This window comes from Neolamprologus multifasciatus, chromosome 5 (assembly GCF_963576455.1).
Source record: "Neolamprologus multifasciatus chromosome 5, fNeoMul1.2, whole genome shotgun sequence".
NCBI lineage: Eukaryota > Metazoa > Chordata > Actinopteri > Cichliformes > Cichlidae > Neolamprologus > Neolamprologus multifasciatus.
This window is the reverse complement of record NC_140443.1, coordinates 15,817,033-15,837,306: the sequence shown is the minus strand read 5'-3', so window position 1 is coordinate 15,837,306 and position 20,274 is coordinate 15,817,033. Positions and strand designations below refer to the sequence as shown.

Here is a 20,274-nt window from a genome sequence, read left to right as displayed (position 1 = left end):
ACTCAGAACATGTGGTCATGGTTTATTTTTCATGCAATATATTTGATGGAAACTGCTCAGGGAGGGGGCTGTGGTAGACAAAATTTGCAGAATTAAATGTTGTTGTTTTTTTTAATTAACATGAAAAGCAGTCATTCTGTAATATTTTTACATTGTAAACTGATGGTGCTCTTTTGGACGTTAATGTTTGAAATATAAGTTACATGACCAACTGGGATAGATAGAAATACAATACAAATAACTGATACACTGTAACTATTCAGTGGACTTACACTTAAAATATCTATGTAACTGAATTGCTAGGCCAAAAGAACATAAATAATAACCCTAAAAAAATCTTATACAATCACTAGTCAACAATTTTTTGTATGATAATTTTTCTTTAGTATGTACAAATTTAAAAATCAGAGAAAGGAAGACTTAATTTGAAACATTAGCCCTACATTAGAAATCGTAGCAGGATTGTTTTTCTACATCACACAGTTCAGAAGAAAACTGCACCCAGTTTTAGAGCCCATCTTACAAGGCCAGATCAAAATGTGGAATGGGATGATGTGACATGAAGAAACATCACTTTCTCCAGTACACAATTTCAGAACATTATGATATGTCGATATGTTAGTTTTATCATTCAGCCAAATGTCGGCCTTTGGATGTCTCCACATTCAGATTTATTCAAATTTTTAACAATGTAGCGCACCAGTAGAGAAAAGATTTATATCTGTTCAACTGTTGCAACTTCTACTCACAGTACTTTCAATATCCTATTCTGAAAGAAAATGAAAATATTACTTGGGGGCTTTTTTTTTTTTTTTTAGTGTTTATTGAAATGGTACAATAAAGAGGTGTCAGGCAAGCCAAGAGAGAGAGAGAGAGCTGGGAATATACATAGTAAAAGGCTTCAGGGAGGATTCAAACTCAGGCTCTGCAATAGCCTTAGGGTATATGATTTACCTGATCAATGCAGCAAGCGATAACAGCAGCTCACTTGTGGGATGTATGTCTATATGTGTATATGTAACTTTACCTTTAAGCATTATTAGGTTTCCTACTACTTTGAAGGACAATTTCAAGGTCAGATATAATAAAAGAATTAACATTTGACAATTGCATTTCACACTTGATAAAGTTCCAGTTCATTTGAGCATAATTTCATCAAAACTGGACAAAAAGTTTAATAATAATAATAATCATCTGAAAAGGAGCACATATCCCCATTTAGGCCATGTTTGCCAAAATTTAAGGGTCGAAATGTATTTCAGTCATTTCAAGTTGCAATTAACCAAATATAATTACCAAAACTTACCAAATATATCATGATAACTGAATACAACCAACAATTTTAAGCATCATTTTCACCTTCGGTGACCCGAAAGTTGTAAAGTTTTACAACATTTAAATAATAATTCAAGGTAATGACATCAGTCAACATAAACATGCCAATGAAATAAATGTTGATTACCAAACAGCTTTCTCTTGACATATAAAGACCTACAGCCTTTTAATAAAAATATTAGTTTATGTATAAATTGGTAGTCATGAAAGCACTTCCTGTGCAGTGTAATAGAGCGTTTTCTCTGTTTTTTTCCTGTAGAGATAGAGATTCTGGCTGGACTAATGAGCCTCCTTAACAACAGAACCAAAACAACCCTTAACTATTTAATGTACTTCCATAATAACTATGATATATTAAAAATAACCTGTAATTCTAATGAGGTCTGTAAACTAATTATGCAAATAATATTGCAGTTATGTAATAATAAATCTGTCCTCAAAAAATAAATTAGATTAGATAAAAACTTTATTAATCCCTCGGGTAGGTTCCTCTGGGAAATTTGTTAATGGGCACAGCTCATGTTACTTCTACATCTGGAAAGAGTTTCAATTTAAAGATCGCTCATGATTGGTGGAAAATACCAACCCCTCCCCCAGTTGTAGTTGTGACTGATGTGTAAATATGCTTTGTGAATGTACAATTTTAATTACGATCAGAACTATGTGTAATTTTGGGAATACTTTTGGGCATTTCCTCCCCTTTTTTCTGCAGTTGATCCAAACAACCTATATTGGTTTGGTTCATCACTAGAGATCTGATTATGGTTGCTTCATATATGATAATATTTCACCTTTCTTCATTATGCACAAACTTAAAAATAAAAAAAGTTCTATACAGAGAAGACTTAATATGAGTTTGACTGAAGTTAAAAGCCTGAGTTATAAGTATGTAAAATAAGGAACCAGGTCTTCACTAAATAAAATAAATGAGTGTCAGCGAAAGTGTACAGTCCTCCAAAGCTATGTGACTTAATCACAAAATAAAATACAAGTCTAGAGTTTTTGGTGTCTCTTCCCCTAAGCCGGTGCGGTGGGTGTTTCTATCCGACTGAGAGAACAAGAGGGAAATACCACATGAGGATGAACAGACGGTTACTGTCACACACTCCAGTGCCGTCCTGAAAGGTGCGCTGTCAAGCTTCTCCAAGAATCTATTGATGAAGGCCAACTGCCTGTCTAAAAAAACCCTGCAAGAAGAAACTACCTTATTATCATGCAAGTGTGACTGACTGGCTCATTGTGATTGCTGACATGTTAGCTTGCATAAATGGTGTATATATCCCAGGCAGCATAACCTTAATCAGTGGATTCAATCAGGCTTACCTATGTCTCAACAATAGACATATCTCAGTGTAAATAACTGCATGAGACCACACTAGATCACTGGAAAGAATACTACTGGGTACAGTTTCTATGCCAAAATACATCATATTTACTCCATTTCTCCCCTCAGGAGGTTGTGGTGTATTTTATGCTGCTTCTTAGCTTTTGGGTGTTTTAGCTTAAAAAGTTTAAGCAGATGGCAACTTGCAGATAGGGATTAGTGTGATTTTTTTTAGGCTTAACAGCCTACTGTGGATTGCATTCACAATACCAAATAGTCTCACGTCTGTGTTTTGACCTGATATATACAGTGGGGCAAAAAAGTATTTAGTCAGCCACCGATTGTGTAAGTTCCCCCACTTAAAATGATGACAGAGGTCAGTAATTTGCACCAGAGGTACACTTCAACTGTGAGAGACAGAATGTGGAAAAAAAAATCCATGAATTCACATGGTAGGATTTGTAAAGAATTTATTCGTAAATCAGGGTGGAAAATAAGTATTTGGTCAATAACAAAAATACAACTCAATACTTTGTAACATAACCTTTGTTGGCAATAACCCAGCTTGCACTGGAGCGGTTCGCAGCCGAGTGTGAAGCAGCGGGAATGAGGATCAGCACCTCCAAATCTGAGGCCATGGTTCTCAGCCGGAAAAGGGTGGAGTGCCCACTCCGGGTCGGGGATGAGGTCTTGCCCCAAGTGGAGGAGTTTAAGTATCTCGGGGTCTTGTTCGCGAGTGATGGGAGAAGGGAGCCGGAGATCGACAGACGGATTGGGGCTGCAGCTGCAGTAATGCAGACGCTGCACCGGTCCGTCGTGGTGAAGAGGGAGCTGAGTGTAAAAGCGAAGCTCTCAATTTACCGGTCGATCTACGTCCCTACCCTCACCTATGGCCACGAGCTGTGGGTAGTGACCGAAAGGACGAGATCGCGGATACAAGCGGCGGAAATGAGCTTCCTCCGAAGGGTGGCTGGCATCTCCCTTAGAGATAGGGTGAGAAGTTCGGCCATCCGGGAGGGGCTCAGAGTAGAGCCGCTGCTGCTCCACGTCGAAAGGAGCCAGCTGAGGTGGTTTGGGCATCTGACAAGGATGCCCCCTGGGCGCCTCCTGGGTGAGGTGTTCCAGGCATGTCCCACCGGGAGGAGGCCCCGGGGCAGACCCAGGACATGCTGGAGAGATTATATCTCTCGGCTGGCCTGGGAACGCCTTGGTGTTCCCCCGGATGAGCTGGAGGAGGTGGCTGGGGAGAGGGAGGTCTGGGCCTCTTTGCTTAGGCTGCTGCCCCCGCGACCCGGCCCCGGATAAAGCGGATGAAGATGGATGGATGGATGGATGGCAATAACAGAGGTCAAACGTTTACTATAGGTCTTTACCAGGTTTGCACACACAGTAGCTGGTATTTTGGCCCATTCCTCCATGCAGATCTTCTCAAGAGCAGTGATGTTTTGGGGCTGTCGCCGAGCAACACGGACTTTCAACTCCCGCCACAGATTTTCTATGGGGTTGAGGTCTGGAGCCAACTTTGCCAAAACAATGTCGGACTCTGTAGTTTTCTCTGGTCCCCTCCCCAATCAGACCAGGAGTGACATGTTTAGCCGCATGTTCTCCTTAAATTGCTGGCTGTCTGAGTGGTGTCCCAGAAACGATGTGGGCTTCATAGATAATTGGCAAACCTTCTGGAGGAAACCTGGTCTTGTTAGGAGAGATGGCATCCATCCCACTTTGGATGGAGCAGCTCTCATTTCTAGAAATATGGACAAATTTATTAAACCCCTCAAAACATGACTATCCAGAGTTGGGACCAGGAAGCAGAGTTGCAGTCTTACACGCCTCTCTGCAGCTTCTCTCCTCCTGCTACCCCCCCAAAAACCCATCTCCATAGAGACTGTGTCTGCTTCCAAAAAGACAAAAAACAAACTAAAAACCAGCAACAAACAACTTAAACAATCACAAAGAAAGAACAATACAGTATCCACATCTGAACCAAAGAGTAAAACAGTGAAATGTGGATTATTAAATATTAGGTCTCTCTCCTCCAAGTCTCTGTTAGTACATGACTTAATAATTGATCAACAAATTGATTTACTCTGCCTTACAGAAACCTGGTTGCAGCAGGATGATTATGTTAGTTTAAATGAATCAACACCCCCGAGTCATTCTAACTACCAGAAATCTCGAAGCACAGGTCGAGGGGGCGGTGTGGCAGCAATTTTTCACACCAGTCTATTAATTAATGAAAGACCAAGACAGACTTTTAATTCATTTGAAAGCCTGATGCTTAACATTGTCCACCCCAGCTGTGAAACTCAGAAACCAGTCTTACTTGTTATCATCTATCGTCCACCTGGGCCTTACACAGAGTTTCTGTCTGATTTCTCAGACTTTATATCTAATTTAGTTCTGAGCTCAGATAAAATAATTATTGTGGGTGATTTTAACATCCATGTAGATGCTAAAAATGACAGCCTCAACATGGCATTTAATCTGTTGTTAGACTCAATTGGTTTCTCTCAAAATGTAAAAGAACCCACCCACCACTTTAATCACACTCTAGATCTTGTTTTAACATATGGCATAGAAACTGAACATTTAACAGTGTTTCCTGAAAACCCTCTCCTGTCTGATCATTTCTTGATAACATTTACATTTACAATAATTGATTACGCAGCAGTGGAGAGTGGACTTTATCAAAGTAGATGTCTTTCTGAAAGCGCTGTAACTAAGTTTAAGAATATAATCCAGCCACTGTTATCATCGTCAATGCCCTGTACCAACACAGAGCAGAGCAGCTATCTGAACGCTACCCCAACAGAGGTCGATTATCTTGTTAATAATTTCACCTCCTCACTACGTACGACTCTGGATACTGTAGCTCCAGTGAAAACTAAGGTCTCTAATCAGAAGTACCTGACCCCGTGGTATAATTCTCAAACACGTACCCTAAAGCAGATGACTCGTAATCTGGAGAGGAAATGGCGTGCCACAAATTTAGAGGATCATCATTTAGCCTGGAGAAATAGTTTGTTGCTTTATAAGAAAGCCCTCCGCAAAGCCAGAACAGCTTACTTCTCATCACTGATTGAAGAAAATAAGAACAACCCCAGGTTTCTCTTCAGCACTGTAGCCAGGCTGACAAAAAGTCAGAGCTCTTTTGAGCCAACCATCCCTTTAACGTTAACTAGTGATGACTTCATGAACTTCTTCACAAATAAAATTTTTATCATTAGAGAAAAAATTACCAATAATCATCTCACAGATGTAATATTATCTACAGCTACTCTTAGTTCCATTGATGTTAAGTTAGACTCTTTTTTTCCAATCGATCTTTCTGAGTTAACTTCAATAATTACTTCCTCCAAACCATCAACGTGTCTTTTAGACCCCATTCCTACAAAACTGCTCAAAGAAGTCCTGCCATTGGTTAATTCTTCGATCTTATATATGATCAACCTATCTCTAATAATCGGCTATGTACCACAGGCCTTCAAGGTGGCTGCAGTTAAACCTTTACTCAAAAAGCCATCTCTAGACCCAGCAGTCTTAGCTAATTATAGGCCAATCTCCAACCTTCCTTTCATATCAAAAATCCTTGAAAGAGTAGTTGTCAAACAGCTAACAGATCATCTGCAGAGGAATGGTTTATTTGAAGAGTTTCAGTCAGGTTTCAGAGTTCATCACAGCACAGAAACAGCTTTATTGAAGGTTACAAATGATCTTCTTATGGCCTCTGACAGTGGACTCATCTCTGTGCTTGTCCTTCTTGACCTTAGTGCAGCATTCGATACTGTTGACCATAATATCCTATTAGAGCGATTAGAACATGCTGTAGGTATTACAGGTATTGCACTGCAGTGGTTTGTATCATATCTATCTAATAGACTCCAATTTGTGCATGTAAATGGAGAGTCCTCTTCACACACTGAGGTTAATTATGGAGTTCCACAGGGTTCGGTGCTAGGACCAATTCTGTTTACATTATACATGCTTCCCCTAGGCAGCATCATTAGAAGACATAGCATACATTTTCACTGCTATGCAGATGACACCCAGCTCTATCTGTCCATGAAGCCAGATAACACACACCAATTAGTTAAACTGCAGGAATGTCTTAAAGACATAAAGACTTGGATGGCCACTAACTTTCTGCTTCTTAACTCAGATAAAACTGAGGTCATTGTACTCGGCGCTGAAAAGCTTAGAAATATGGTATCTAACCAGATTCTTACTCTGGATGGCATTACCTTGGCCTCCAGTAACACTGTGAGGAACCTTGGAGTCATTTTTGACCAGGATATGTCCTTCAACGCACATATTAAACAAATATGTAAGACTGCGTTCTTCCATTTGCGCAACATCTCTAAAATTAGAAATATCCTGTCTCAGAGTGACGCTGAAAAACTAGTTCATGCATTTATTACTTCCAGGCTAGACTACTGCAATTCATTATTATCAGGATGTCCAAAAAACTCACTGAAAAGCCTTCAGTTAATCCAAAATGCTGCAGCAAGAGTACTGACAGGGACTAGAAGGAGAGAGCATATTTCTCCTGTTTTGGCTTCCCTTCATTGGCTTCCTGTTAAATCCAGAATTGAATTCAAAATCCTGCTCCTCACATACAAGGTCTTAAATAATCAGGCCCCATCTTATCTTAATGACCTTGTAGTACCATATCACCCTATTAGAGCACTTCGCTCTCGCTCTGCAGGCCTACTTGTTGTTCCTAGAGTATTTAAAAGTAGAATGGGAGGGAGAGCCTTCAGTTTTCAGGCCCCTCTTCTGTGGAACCAGCTTCCAGTTTGGATTCAGGAGACAGACACTATCTCTACTTTTAAGATTAGGCTTAAAACCTTCCTTTTTGCTAAAGCATATAGTTAGGGCTGGACCAGGTGACCCTGAATCCTCCCTTAGTTATGCTGCAATAGATGTAGGCTGCCGGGGGATTCCCATGATGCATTGAGTTTTTCCTTTCCAGTCACCTTTCTCACTCACTATGTATTAACTGACCTCTCTGTATTGAATCGTATCTGTTATTAATCTCTGTCTCTCTTCCACAGCATGTCTTTATCCTGTCTTCCTTCTCTCACCCCAACCGGTCGCAGCAGATGGCCGCCCCTCCCTGAGCCTGGTTCTGCCGGAGGTTTCTTCCTGTTAAAAGGGAGTTTTTCCTTTCCACTGTCGCCAAAGTGCTTGCTCATAGGGGGTCATATGATTGTTGGGCTTTTCTCTGTATCTATGAAGCGCCTTGAGGCGACATTTGTTGTGATTTGGCGCTATATAAATAAAATTGAATTGAATTGAATTGAATTGAATTGGAGACTGGCTAGGCCACTCCAGGACTTTCAAATGCTTCTTACGGAGCCACTCCTTTGTGGCGGTGTGTTTTGGATCATTGTCATGTTGGAAGACCCAGCCTCATTTCATCGTCAAAGTTCTCACTGATGGAAGGAGGTTTTGGCTCAAAATCTCACGATACTTGGCCCCATTCATTCTGTCCTTAACACGGATCAGTCATCCTGTCCCCTTGGCAGAAAAACAGCCCCATAGCATGATGTTTCCACCCCCATGCTTCACAGTAGGTATGGTGTTCTTGGGATGCAACTCAGTATTCTTCTTCCTCCAAACACGACGAGTTGAGTTTATACCAAAAAGTTCTACTTTGGTTTCATCTGACCACATGACATTCTCCCAATCCTCTGCTGTATCATCCATGTGCTCTCTGGCAAACTTCAGACGGGCCTGGACATGCACTGGCTTCAGCAGCGGAACACGTCTGGCACTGCGGGATTTGATTCCCTGCCGTTGTAGTGTGTTACTGATGGTGACCTTTGTTACTTTGGTCCCAGCTCTCTGCAGGTCATTCACCAGGTCCCCCCGTGTGGTTCTGGGATCTTTGCTCACCGTTCTCATGATCATTTTGACCCCACGGGATGAGATCTTGCGTGGAGCCCCAGATCAAGGGAGATTATCAGTGGTCTTGTATGTCTTCCATTTTCTGATGATTGCTCCCACAGTTGATTTTTTCACACCAAGCTGCTTGCCTATTGTAGATTCACTCTTCCCAGTCTGGTGCAGGTCTACAATTCTTTTCCTGGTGTCCTTCGAAAGCTCTTTGGTCTTGGCCATGGCGGAGTTTGGAGTCTGACTGGTTGAGGCTGTGGACAGGTGTCTTTTATACAGATGATGAGGTCAAACAGGTGCCATTCATACAGGTAACGAGTGGGGGACAGAAAAGCTTCTTACAGAAGACGTTACAGGTCTGTGAGAGCCAGGGATTTTCCTTGTTTGAGGTGACCAAATACTTATTTTCCACCCTGATTTACGAATAAATTCTTTACAAATCCTGCCATGTTAATTCATGGATTTTTTTTTCACATTCTGTCTCTCACAGTTGAAGTGTACCTCTGGTGCAAATTACTGACCTCTGTCATCATTTTAAGTGGGGGAACTTGCACAATCGGTGGCTGACTAAATACTTTTTTGCCCCACTGTACAATCATGAGGCACTTTGTTAGTTACACCATGCTAGCACCATATCAATCCCCTTTAGCCAAAAAAAACCTGTTGTAATTCTTTGTGACATACAGTTACCAAGGTGCTGGTAATGTTACTCAGACACTTTGGTCCATATTTTCATGATAACATTACACAGTTACTGCAGATTTGTTGGCTGCACATCCATGATGTGAATCTTGAGTTCCACCATTTCCCAAAGCTGCTCTATTGGACTGAGATCTGGTGACTGTGGAGGCCATGTGAGTACAGTGAATTCATTGCCATGTTTTTGAAACTAGTTTGATTTGAACTTTGTTGGAAGGCATGTTTTCCTGCTAGGAGCAGCCATCAGAAGATGGGAGCACTGTTGTCATAAAGTGGTTGTTATTGGTCATCAACAATACTACTGCTAAAGTATCCTCCACACCATAATACCATCACCACAATGGAGAATCCATACTTTAATGTTGTTTATCTCAACTTCGTGCTTCTGACTTGATTTTTTTCTGGCTCTTGGTTTAAATTTAAGCAGGTTGTCTTTAACATGCCTAAATGCAATGAATTGCTACCATGTGATTAGCTGAATTGATAGGTGCACTATTGAGCAGACAAAGAGATGTACCTAATAAAAAAGCTGGTAAATTAAATTAATGATGGTTAGCTCCTGAGTTCTATTCCACCATTAGGTCAGGGTCTTTCTGTGTGGAGTTTGCATGTTTTCCCCGTGTTTGCATAGGTTCTCTCTGGGTTCTCCGGCTTCCTCCCACAATCCAAAGATATGCTGTCAATGGGGTTAGGTTAACTGGAAACACTAAATTACCCATATGTGGGAATAAATGCGAGTGCGAATGGTTGTCTCTGTCTATGTTAGCCCTGCGACAGACTGGCGACCTCTCAAGGGTGTACCCTGCCTCTCGCCCTAAGACAGCTGGGATAAGACAGCTTATCCTGAAAAGGATAAGCGGATTGATGGATGGATGTTTTTATATATAGCACCAAATAATAATAACTTACAAATAATAACTTACATCTCAAGGTTAACAAAATATTACTGAGTAACATGATCTGAGAACATGCTACATGCAGAAAACTGTAGACTTGGTGTGTATGCAGGATAATACATATGATTTATATCATCACAGAAAGGACTAATAGCTCTGTTTAGGTTTTTGTGAGCTGGAATGAGAGACCTGGGAGACAAAATGGTACTTTAATTGGGGCTTGGAGTTAGTGTAGTAGGTTCCAATTACATACACGGGGATGCCATTGTTTGGAAAGCCTCCAGGCAAACAGTGGTGCTTGAGGGAGGAGGCGGTCACATTGAAGCCCATGGGTATTCACTAATCACCACTGTGTCTCATAGGGGATTCCTGGAAAATGACAAGTTTTTACTGCCTTGCTGCCATAGCACTGTAATACTGTGTGGGAAAATAATTGCCATGAGTTCATGGTATGACTACAACACAGTCGTTTTCTGCAGGCTTGTGTTCAACAAGGATGCCACGCTGAGTTGTCAGTCAAAGATTATCATCTAGCCCTGGTGAACTCAGCAGCACCAGCAATCAGCTCCAGGAGGAAATTAATGTATTATCTGGGTTACATGGGTATCATAAGTCCCAGCAAAATCTTCCCCCAATAACTTGACAGAATGGCTCAAGTGGAGAAAACAGAAAAATCCCACTGATAAAACTCATATCTGTCTGCCATTGTTGCTGTTGTTATCTGCACTATTGTTGAATCGATTTATGGCACTGGCTGCTGGTGATGTGGATCTCTGACACAATAAGCAGTCTGAGATAGAGAAACACTGAATTGTTGCTGTTTCCACAACCAGTCTCCACCGCTGGGCTGAATCAGACTATCAGACAGATAGCTGATCTGCACTTAATGGCTCCACTTAAACTACAAACAGAATATACAAGTCAAAAAGTAGAATAGCTTAAAAATATATAAATAAATGAATAAATACTTAATGCAGGACTTATAAGTTAATTAATTAATTTCTACACTTTATTATACATTTTACAGCAAAACAACGACCACTCTGCACTCTTCATTATTAATTATTTTGGAACCCATATTTTTGTAATTAAGAATTGATAAAACATCTACGTGTAATGCAAGACAGGTTAAAAAGTACAATTAAAAGAATAGGTTCATTTAATAAATTTAAACAAACATGACTGTATGTTTAAAAAATCTTGTTCAACTTTGTAGTGTTGGGAGCACATCAATGTACAGCTCAAGCCTTTTTCTGAAATTCCAGCAAATAATCACTTGGCTTGTCTGACATACAAAATACAGTGGAGGCACTGTCATGGTTAGGGTCTGCAGTGTCGCTAGTGGTGTTGGGGATCTTGTCAAAATTGATGGACATGAACACAGCAAAGTACCATCAGATTTTGATCCATCATGCAATGTGTCTTTGTGGTAGCATCTTCATTTTCAGCATGAAAATGATCCCAAACACTCTGCCAATGAATTCAATTAAATTCAATTTTATTTATACAGCGCCAAATCACAACAACAGTCGCCTCAACGTGCTTTATATTTTAAGGTAGACCCTAGAATAATACATACAGAGAAAACCCCAACAATCAAATGACCCCCTATGAGCAAGCACTTTGGCGACAGTGGGAAGGAAAAACTCCCTTTTAACAGGAAGAAACCTCTGGCAGAACCAGGCTCAGGGAGGGGCAGCCGTCTGCTGCGACCGGTTGGGGTCAATGCAGTAAAACCATACCTGGCTAAGCACAGAATGCAGCACTATCAGTCGTGGATTGGCCTCCCCAGAGCCTGGACCTCAACATTCCTGAAGCAGTGTAGGATCATCACAACAGAGAACAAAACAAAAGGCAGCCAACATCCAAAGAAATGCTTTGGATGTCCTCCAAGAAGCCTGGAGAACTATACCTATAGACTCATCAAAGATTAGAAAAGAAAGCCTGCCTAAGAGAGCTTAGGCTGTGTTGAAGAATAAAGATGCTCATACCAAATATTGACTTTCAAGCTTTTAGAATTGTACAAACTATTTTCCCCTTATTTGTATGTTTATTTATGATTAAATATATTTCAATATATCACTGCACCTATTTCCTTTTTTCCCAGCAGTTCCTGTGTATGTATAATATATATATATGAGAGGATAGTGATGAGGCTGTTTTGATAGCATTTTCATTTCTTTGCTTTCCTCAGGTGGCTAACCTCCTGCGACTGTTCCAGATCCCTCAGATCAGCTATGCCTCTACTAGTGCAAAGCTCAGTGATAAAACCCGCTATGACTACTTTGCCCGCACCGTGCCCCCTGACTTCTACCAAGCTAAAGCAATGGCTGAGATTCTGCGTTACTTTAACTGGACATACGTGTCAACAGTAGCATCAGAGGGTGACTATGGTGAAACAGGCATTGATGCCTTCCAGCAGGAGGCCCGCTCTCGCCAAATCTGCATTGCCACTTCAGCCAAAGTGAGTCGTTCCATGAACCGCCAGGGCTATGAGAATGTGATCCGCTCCTTGCAACAAAAGTCCAACGCAAAGGTTGTCATCCTGTTCACGCGCAGTGAGGACGCTCGCGAGCTCCTTGTGGCTGCTGCCAGAATGAATGTCACTTTCACTTGGGTGGCCAGTGATGGGTGGGGAGCACAGGAGGGTGTGGTGAGGGGCAGCGAGACTGCAGCAGATGGAGCTTTCACCATTGAACTAGCCTCCTATCCTGTCAGAGAGTTTGAAGACTACTTTACCAAACTGAACCCATCGACCAATATGAGGAACCCGTGGTTCAGGGAGTTCTGGGAGCACCGGTTTGACTGCAGCCTACAGGAGCCTGGCTGTGCTGACTACAGCTTACGAGATGGAACTTTCGAACAGGAATCCAAAATCATGTTTGTGGTGAACGCAGTCTATGCGATGGCCTATGCCCTGCACAACATGAGGCAAGCAGTGTGCTCCAACACATCTAAGGTCTGCGATGCTATGAAACCAGGTAATGGCAAAAGGTTCTACAAGGAGTTCATCTTGAAGACCAAATTTGAAGGTATGCACAACATAAGTAAACAACAAACATGAAAAAAAAAAAAATTTACCATGTTTTTTAAATGGTTGGAAGTGGTATATATTTTACCATGGATACAAAGGAAATAAGGGTTGCAAAGAGCCATGACACAGGATTAAGCAAACAACTTCTGCTGAGCAGAGAAAGGCTTTGTAATTATTCACTTAGCAAAAAATAATCCATGAATTGGCACTGAAGAAACAGCGGGCAGGGAACATCTCTAGAACATACTTTTCTTAAAATAGTACTGACAGGATGAATGAATGAACAAATTCAGAGAACAGCTGTGGCTCAGGAGGTTGAATAGGTGTTGAATAGGTGCATTGATCCCAAGGTCAGTGGTTTGGATCCTTGGATCTTCTAATTTGCTGTCAAAGTGCCTTGCCCTCCTGAACTCTAACAACATATGCGTGAAACTGTTTTATGTTAAAAATGTGACTTGTAGTATAAAGGGCTTAGAGGGGTTGATAGGAAAAGCTGTATATAACGCAGTGCATTTGCATTTCCTGTTACACGAAATAGCAGAAAAAAATTTATTTTTATGAAGTAATTTAAATTATACAAAAACATAGCACTGTTCTTCAGAATTATTATTATTATTATTATTATTATTATTATTATTATTATTATTATTATTATTATTATTATTATTATTATATTCCTGGCTTTGAATTTTTAAATCCTTTATATTTCCTTTAAGTCTTCATTGCTGTATTTTATGCTTCCCACCAGCACCATTCAAACCTGCAGACACAGAGAACATGGTGCGCTTTGATTCAGTTGGTGATGGCATAAGCCGCTACAACATCTTTCATTACCACAAAGAAGAGGGGAAGTTCATCTACAAGAAAGTTGGTTACTGGGACCAGAACCTGACCTTGAATACCACCATGGTGCCCTGGCGTGGTGATGTGCCACCAACCTCCCAATGTAGTGACCCTTGCAGGAAGAATGAAGTGAAGAGCATGCAGCCTGGTGATGTGTGCTGCTGGATCTGTATTCCCTGTCAGTCCTACCAGTACCTGCAGGATGAGTTCACCTGTGCTGACTGTAGTTTCGGTCAGTGGCCTCTGGCTAACTTGACTGGCTGCTATGATCTGCCTGAAGAATACATCCGGTGGGAGGATGCCTGGGCTATTGGGCCTGTTACCATTTCTTGCCTTGGCATACTGTGTACCCTGTCAGTAGTAGGCGTATTCTTCAAGCACAATGAAACACCGGTGGTTAAAGCAAGTGGACGTGAGCTCTCCTACATCCTGTTGTTGGGAGTGCTGATGTGCTACAGCATGACCTTTATCTACATCACCAAGCCTTCCACAGCTGTTTGCACCCTACGCCGTCTAGGCCTGGGGACCTCCTTCGCAGTATGTTACTCAGCTCTCCTAACCAAGACGAACCGCATCGCTCGCATCTTCAGTGGGGTAAAGGATGGAGCGCAGCGGCCACGTTTCATCAGCCCGGCCTCCCAGGTAGCAATCTGTGGTGCTCTTATCTCCTGCCAGCTTCTAGTGGCTGTTATCTGGCTGCTTGTGGAGGTGCCAGGGGTTCGAAAGGAGGTGAGCCCAGAGAGGAGAAACATTGTTACGCTCAAGTGCAACAGTAGGGACACCAGCATGCTCATCTCTCTCACCTACAATTGCATTCTCATCATCCTCTGCACCGTCTACGCTTTCAAGACAAGAAAGTGTCCCGAAAACTTCAACGAGGCCAAGTTCATTGGGTTTACCATGTACACCACCTGCATCATCTGGCTCGCCTTTCAGCCTATCTTCTACGTCACAGCCAGTGACTACAGGGTAACTATCCAGGATTTTTTTTTCTGATAAATAGCAAATTGAGTATTTATAATTCATATTTCTATAAACCTCTAAAGCCAACTTATGTGGAGTAGTGCAAACAAAGTCTATAAATGACTGTCCCCTGTGTTTTTACCATCCCTGAAGAAGGTGTCACTTTCACATTCCATTTGATCACCTTCACCTAGACTCATGAAAGCTTTCTTTTCATGTGAGTTGAAGGATCTTTCAAGAAAACAACAAAGACTGGAGACAGATCAGGTCTGAATATACCCATAGAAATAGTTAAAGACAGTCAGATTGATTCATTAAACCGTGGCATTACTAAATGCTCTTTGACCCATTTTTTCAGCTAAGAGATGGATTCTAGAGATTTACAATAGGTTTTGTTTTTAAAAAACTAGGCTAAATCCCAGTGGGAACCCATACCGGGAACACAATAAGCAACATTATGGTCTGTATTAATAATCATTTTGAGCGGCCTACTGTTGCCCATTTTGTGGCACTACCTCCCTAATAGGAAATTTGACAAATCTGCTACAGAGTTGTCGCATGGGGATAATGTTTTTGCAGCATTTAGCCTTTAAAAAAACATTATGCTTGATGCACTACAGGCTAAATTTAGTCTGTAGTGCATCAAACTACACTGAATAAACATGCTCAATATGCATTATGACTTTAGCCATATAGCAAGCCATAAATGAGAATATTTGCCTTATTAATAGCTGCATATATAAATGCATTTATTTATTTGTGCAATGTGACATAGGATAAATAAGACAAAACATTAAGCATAAAACTGACAGACCATGTAAGTTATGAGTGCTGATGCCTTAGGCAGTCCCAAGGCTACTGTCACAGCATTTTGGTCGAAGTGTGCAACAAGGCCTTTGTTGTGCAAACAGATAGGGGGGAGGTCTAGGGTCACACAAGGTTTGTATCATGAGAAACCTCTGGCTTTTCATGTCTTTTGTAAGCAGCCTTTTAGGTACTCAACCCATGAACCAAAAGCCAACTTTCCTGATCCTTAGTGGCCCTTAAGAGACCAGATACATTTTGTAGGAAATAAGGCTTCATACTAAAATTGCAACCGAGAGATTAACTGAAGGAATGAGGGGTTTCACACTGCACTGGAGATCTTGATGATTTGGTTCTGTGTGACAACAATAACAATGGCTGTGGGTTCAGCTGCCACATTTCAAATTTCAGCTGCCACATTTCACGGTAATATCGTAATGAGGGTAGCCTAGTGAATCATGATGAGCCCAAGGTTTTACTGTTATGTAGACACATTTTCTTTCATGTTCAAAACCTTTAATTTCTTTCCGTCTCCTTTCTACAGTACAGTTTCTGTAGTATGAACTTTACTCACTGGGTAATAAAACAGCAAGTAAACAACCTATAAAGGCTAAATTAAAGTACATTAAATTGTGCTTCATAAAAGGAAAGGAAATTTAAGAAAGAGTAATAAGCTAAAACAACATTAAATGCAAATGTCTAACAATGAAATACATCATACAAATACACCTCATGTTGTGCTCTTGCAAACACTGGTGGTTTCTAATTACTTGTGTAATCTGTTTATAGGGAATAGCTGCTAGAAAGTTATCTTTATGTCTGAAAAAGATTAGGAGCTGCAGAGAGAAGGCAAAGTTATGTTACCAGGAGTCCTGGTGGTGCTTTTCACTACTTATTTTTGAAGTTGAAATGCATGATGACTTCTCATATTTCTGCAGTGCTGTTATTGTGCAGTATGTTTGGGAGAGATTTCACTTCATGCTGTGGTTCTGCAAATAGAAGTTCCTGGACTGCAGGGGTAACCAGTGGGGTGGGAAGAGACGGAGCTCAGGAAGATGACCCCAGCAGTCAGCTCACATTAGCAGCTGAAATATGACTAACAAGGCTCCGACTTTCCAGGACGGCCAGCTGTGCTTATCTCTCTTTCGACTTCTTGCCCTCATATTCATGCGCATACAAATGGACAATTAGAATTGCTAACAAACGCAGCTGAAAACCACACACTGTTTAAAATGGAATGCTCATAATGTGAGAATAATATCTATAAGAAACCTGAAAGGGACAAATTTGATTTCTGTTTTTTATTTTGATTCCATCCAGGTAATGTTTTCTTTTGCTTGTTGTTTCTTAAACAAAAAGTTGATTATCAGTTGTTAACCTTCTGTTAAACATCTAATTTATTATATCACTATTTATTAGTAAAGCTTATATCCATGTGTAAGTGAATATTTGTTACAGGGCCGTGTTTGGTTTTTGATTGACTTTTAGAAAAGACGTTAATGTAAAGATTGATTAATGGATGTTTGAAAGGAACCACACATTAAGGTTAAGATTAAAGGTTTGTATATAACCAGAACAGGGAATAAATGAAAATATGAGTGATTTGATCAAAGGCTGTGTGAGAGAGAAGAACTGGGACCAGGTGGCCTTTGAATGAACTTCATTAGTCTTTTTGAAGACCAAATGAAAAAAAAAAATCCAAGAGCAGACTGATGTAGCCATCATTACACATATGCTCTCTTTCATCCCAGGTACAGACCACCACCATGTGCATCTCCGTCAGTCTGAGTGGCTCCGTGGTTCTCGGGTGCCTCTTCGCCCCAAAGGTCCACATCATCCTTTTTCAGCCCCAGAAAAATGTGGCCACACTAAGAGTCACAACCAACCGCTTCAGTACCACAGTTTCTACGTCTGCCTCTGCCCCCAGCTCCAGCTTCTCAAAAGGTATAAATGCAGAGTATACAGAATATGGTTCTTTACTTGTAAAAGAAACTATTAACACAACATAAAGACAAAGGACTACCAGATGGTCTTTAGCTCAACATGCTAACATACACACTTTATATGGTAAATGTGAATATACAGCCAGGAGATTTAACATAACTTATCAGCTAACATGGCTTTCTCCAATATTAAACAATCAGTCTACGTAAAACTTACTTATGTTGGAGATTATTTAATTTGTAGACGAGCACAAATGGGCTGCAAGCTGAAAAACCTGTTGTTTCAGGATTTGCCCATTATTTTAATTGCCTTTTTTATTTATTTTTTTTATTTATTTATGATATTTTTTTGTCACACTTCACAGGAAATAAAAAGCCCAGTCAAACCAACTTGGCCCTGTGTGAAAGAGTAATGCTTTATCGCATTGTTCTTGCTGCCAGGGGTGCCAACACCAGTTATTAGGTTTAGGGAGCAATTACTTTTTCACAGCCCTATAAATGAAATATACAGTAGTGTTTAAATTTGTGAGGGGCTGGCAGGCAAATAAGAATATGCCTGTCTGTGTTCTTTCTAAGCTGAGATACCCTTTTCCATACCGATAGGGCATCTTACATAATTAAAAAATTAAGTAAGTATTACTAAAAAGTAAGTAATTAAAATGTATAAGAATCACAAAAGTGCTTCACAATAAAATCAGAAATAAAACTGGGTAACAGTTGACAGTTTCACTGTGAAACTCAGATCAAAATGACGGCATTGCAGTAAAACACTGAAATATCATTTATTTCATTTTTAAAAAAAAATGTTATTCTTATTTAGTGGAACATGGGTAAGAGTGAAGAAATTTCTATATAATACTGAAAGGTTTTTCCTGCTTGTTTCTGTAGTTTTGCATCAGCATTGCTCTACAATTAATAACCATGCCATTATGTTTTTCTTTTCATTTTGGGTAAGAGAAAGTCTTATCTGAAACCAATTAATAAACTGACTATGTTCACAGACAAAAAACACATTAAATATATATGAGACGTTTACATGGTTCTATAGTGAGCGTGCCATTTACTCTTTTATAGCTGGGAGACCTCACACTGCTTTTAGTCCAAAAGAAAAGCTGCGCATTAAAAGGCTTCTGACACTTTAAGCTTTATCTCGTCTCTTACACTACAGTGATTTCTGTTGTCAGAAAAAAAATGATGTAAGGAATAAAAAGTATTTAATTGCTGCAATTAAAAGTAGGAATTCAACAATGTAAGGATACTGTCTGGAAAATAGCACTGTAAGCTGTGATGGATTTCTGGTTGCAGTATTTCACATTGTTCAATTATAGTTAGTGATGAAGCAACCAGACAGAAACTGTATTGTTTTGTAACATTTTATGTGCAAGTCTGTATAATCGTGATCAGCCAAATAAACTTTACAATAAAAATCATGCACAAAAAGGATACCTCAAAATTGTACTTAAAGACAGGCTGCCTAATGTATTTGGACTACTTGCTCCTCGCAGCTTTTATCTCTGGTTTGCAGGAAACTCTAACATCACTGCTTTTATTCCCTCAGGATCAGCCTCCAACTATGTGCCAGCAGTTTGCAACGGGCGAGAAGTGGTGGACTCCACAACATCCTCTTTGTGAAAAACATTTCTCTCTAAGCAGAAGCAACCATCCTGTCATCAATCATCCTTCCATCCAACAGAGCTGTGTATGACAAAGCCCCCTCGCATCTAACATGTTGCAGAGAGATAACTAGACTGACAGTGGCAATGGTAACTCTAACTGTGAAAGCGTAACGATGTTCTTACAGTGAGCAGTATGTATCAACTGTAAAGCCTTTTTTTTGGTATAGATTTAATATGCTGTGATCTCCTTGGTTTACAGATAGATGTGATTAAATGCACCGTGCCTTGTCCTAAAGAGTCTTGTTGTCAAATGGGTGGTTGTGAAGCAATAGTGTTATACAAAAACAAAAGGCTGTTCTTATTGTGTTCTTACAGTGCTGTGAATATATCCAGATGTTTAGACATTGACAAAAAATGCTTTGAGATAAAGTTAGCCCTTCTGTTAAGCAAAATGTGTGACTAACTATAGTGAACGTGATGAAAACTAGGCAACTAGACAACGTAAAGGACGTGTGTTAATGTAGACTTGTATAGCAGTGTGTGCTTACTTGTAATTTATGTAAATAAAATGTTCTTTTTTTAATATTAAAAGGTCAAATTCTACTTTGTTTGGGTTCCCACTTTCAGTTTTTCGTTGTCAAATTCAGAGGAGCTATGCACAAGAACTGCAATCGAGATCTGGATGCAGGATTAGCCGATTTCTGCCATTTCAGTAAATTTTCAGTTAACAAACTAGTGCAGGATAGCTGTTGTTTTAATAGTTGACTACCTGCAATTGTACATGGGAAAAAAAAAAAAGTTCACACAAATCCTACATTTACACATTTTATGCGGACTGGCGTTTTAGATGTGAAACTGTACCCACTGTCTGCCTGCAGCATAAATAGAAGTGACTTTATTAAAAAATTTAAACTGTGAA

At 40.2% G+C, this 20,274-nt stretch overlaps 1 protein-coding gene across 2 annotated transcripts in view; it reads left to right on the top strand.

Moving 5' to 3' along the window:
• grm2b (glutamate receptor, metabotropic 2b) overlaps positions 1-19,958 on the top strand; it is a 34,639-nt gene extending 14,681 nt beyond the window's left edge. For both annotated transcript variants that reach the window (XM_085160861.1, XM_085160862.1), the window contains 4 exons: positions 12,347-13,184; positions 13,935-14,998; positions 17,548-17,740; positions 19,298-19,958. In XM_085160861.1, the coding sequence (XP_085016987.1) occupies positions 12,347-13,184; positions 13,935-14,998; positions 17,548-17,740; positions 19,298-19,371 (2,169 nt within the window). In that variant the 3' untranslated portion in view covers positions 19,372-19,958. The remainder of the gene's footprint in view (positions 1-12,346; positions 13,185-13,934; positions 14,999-17,547; positions 17,741-19,297) is intronic.
• Positions 19,959-20,274: the final 316 nt, after the last annotated feature.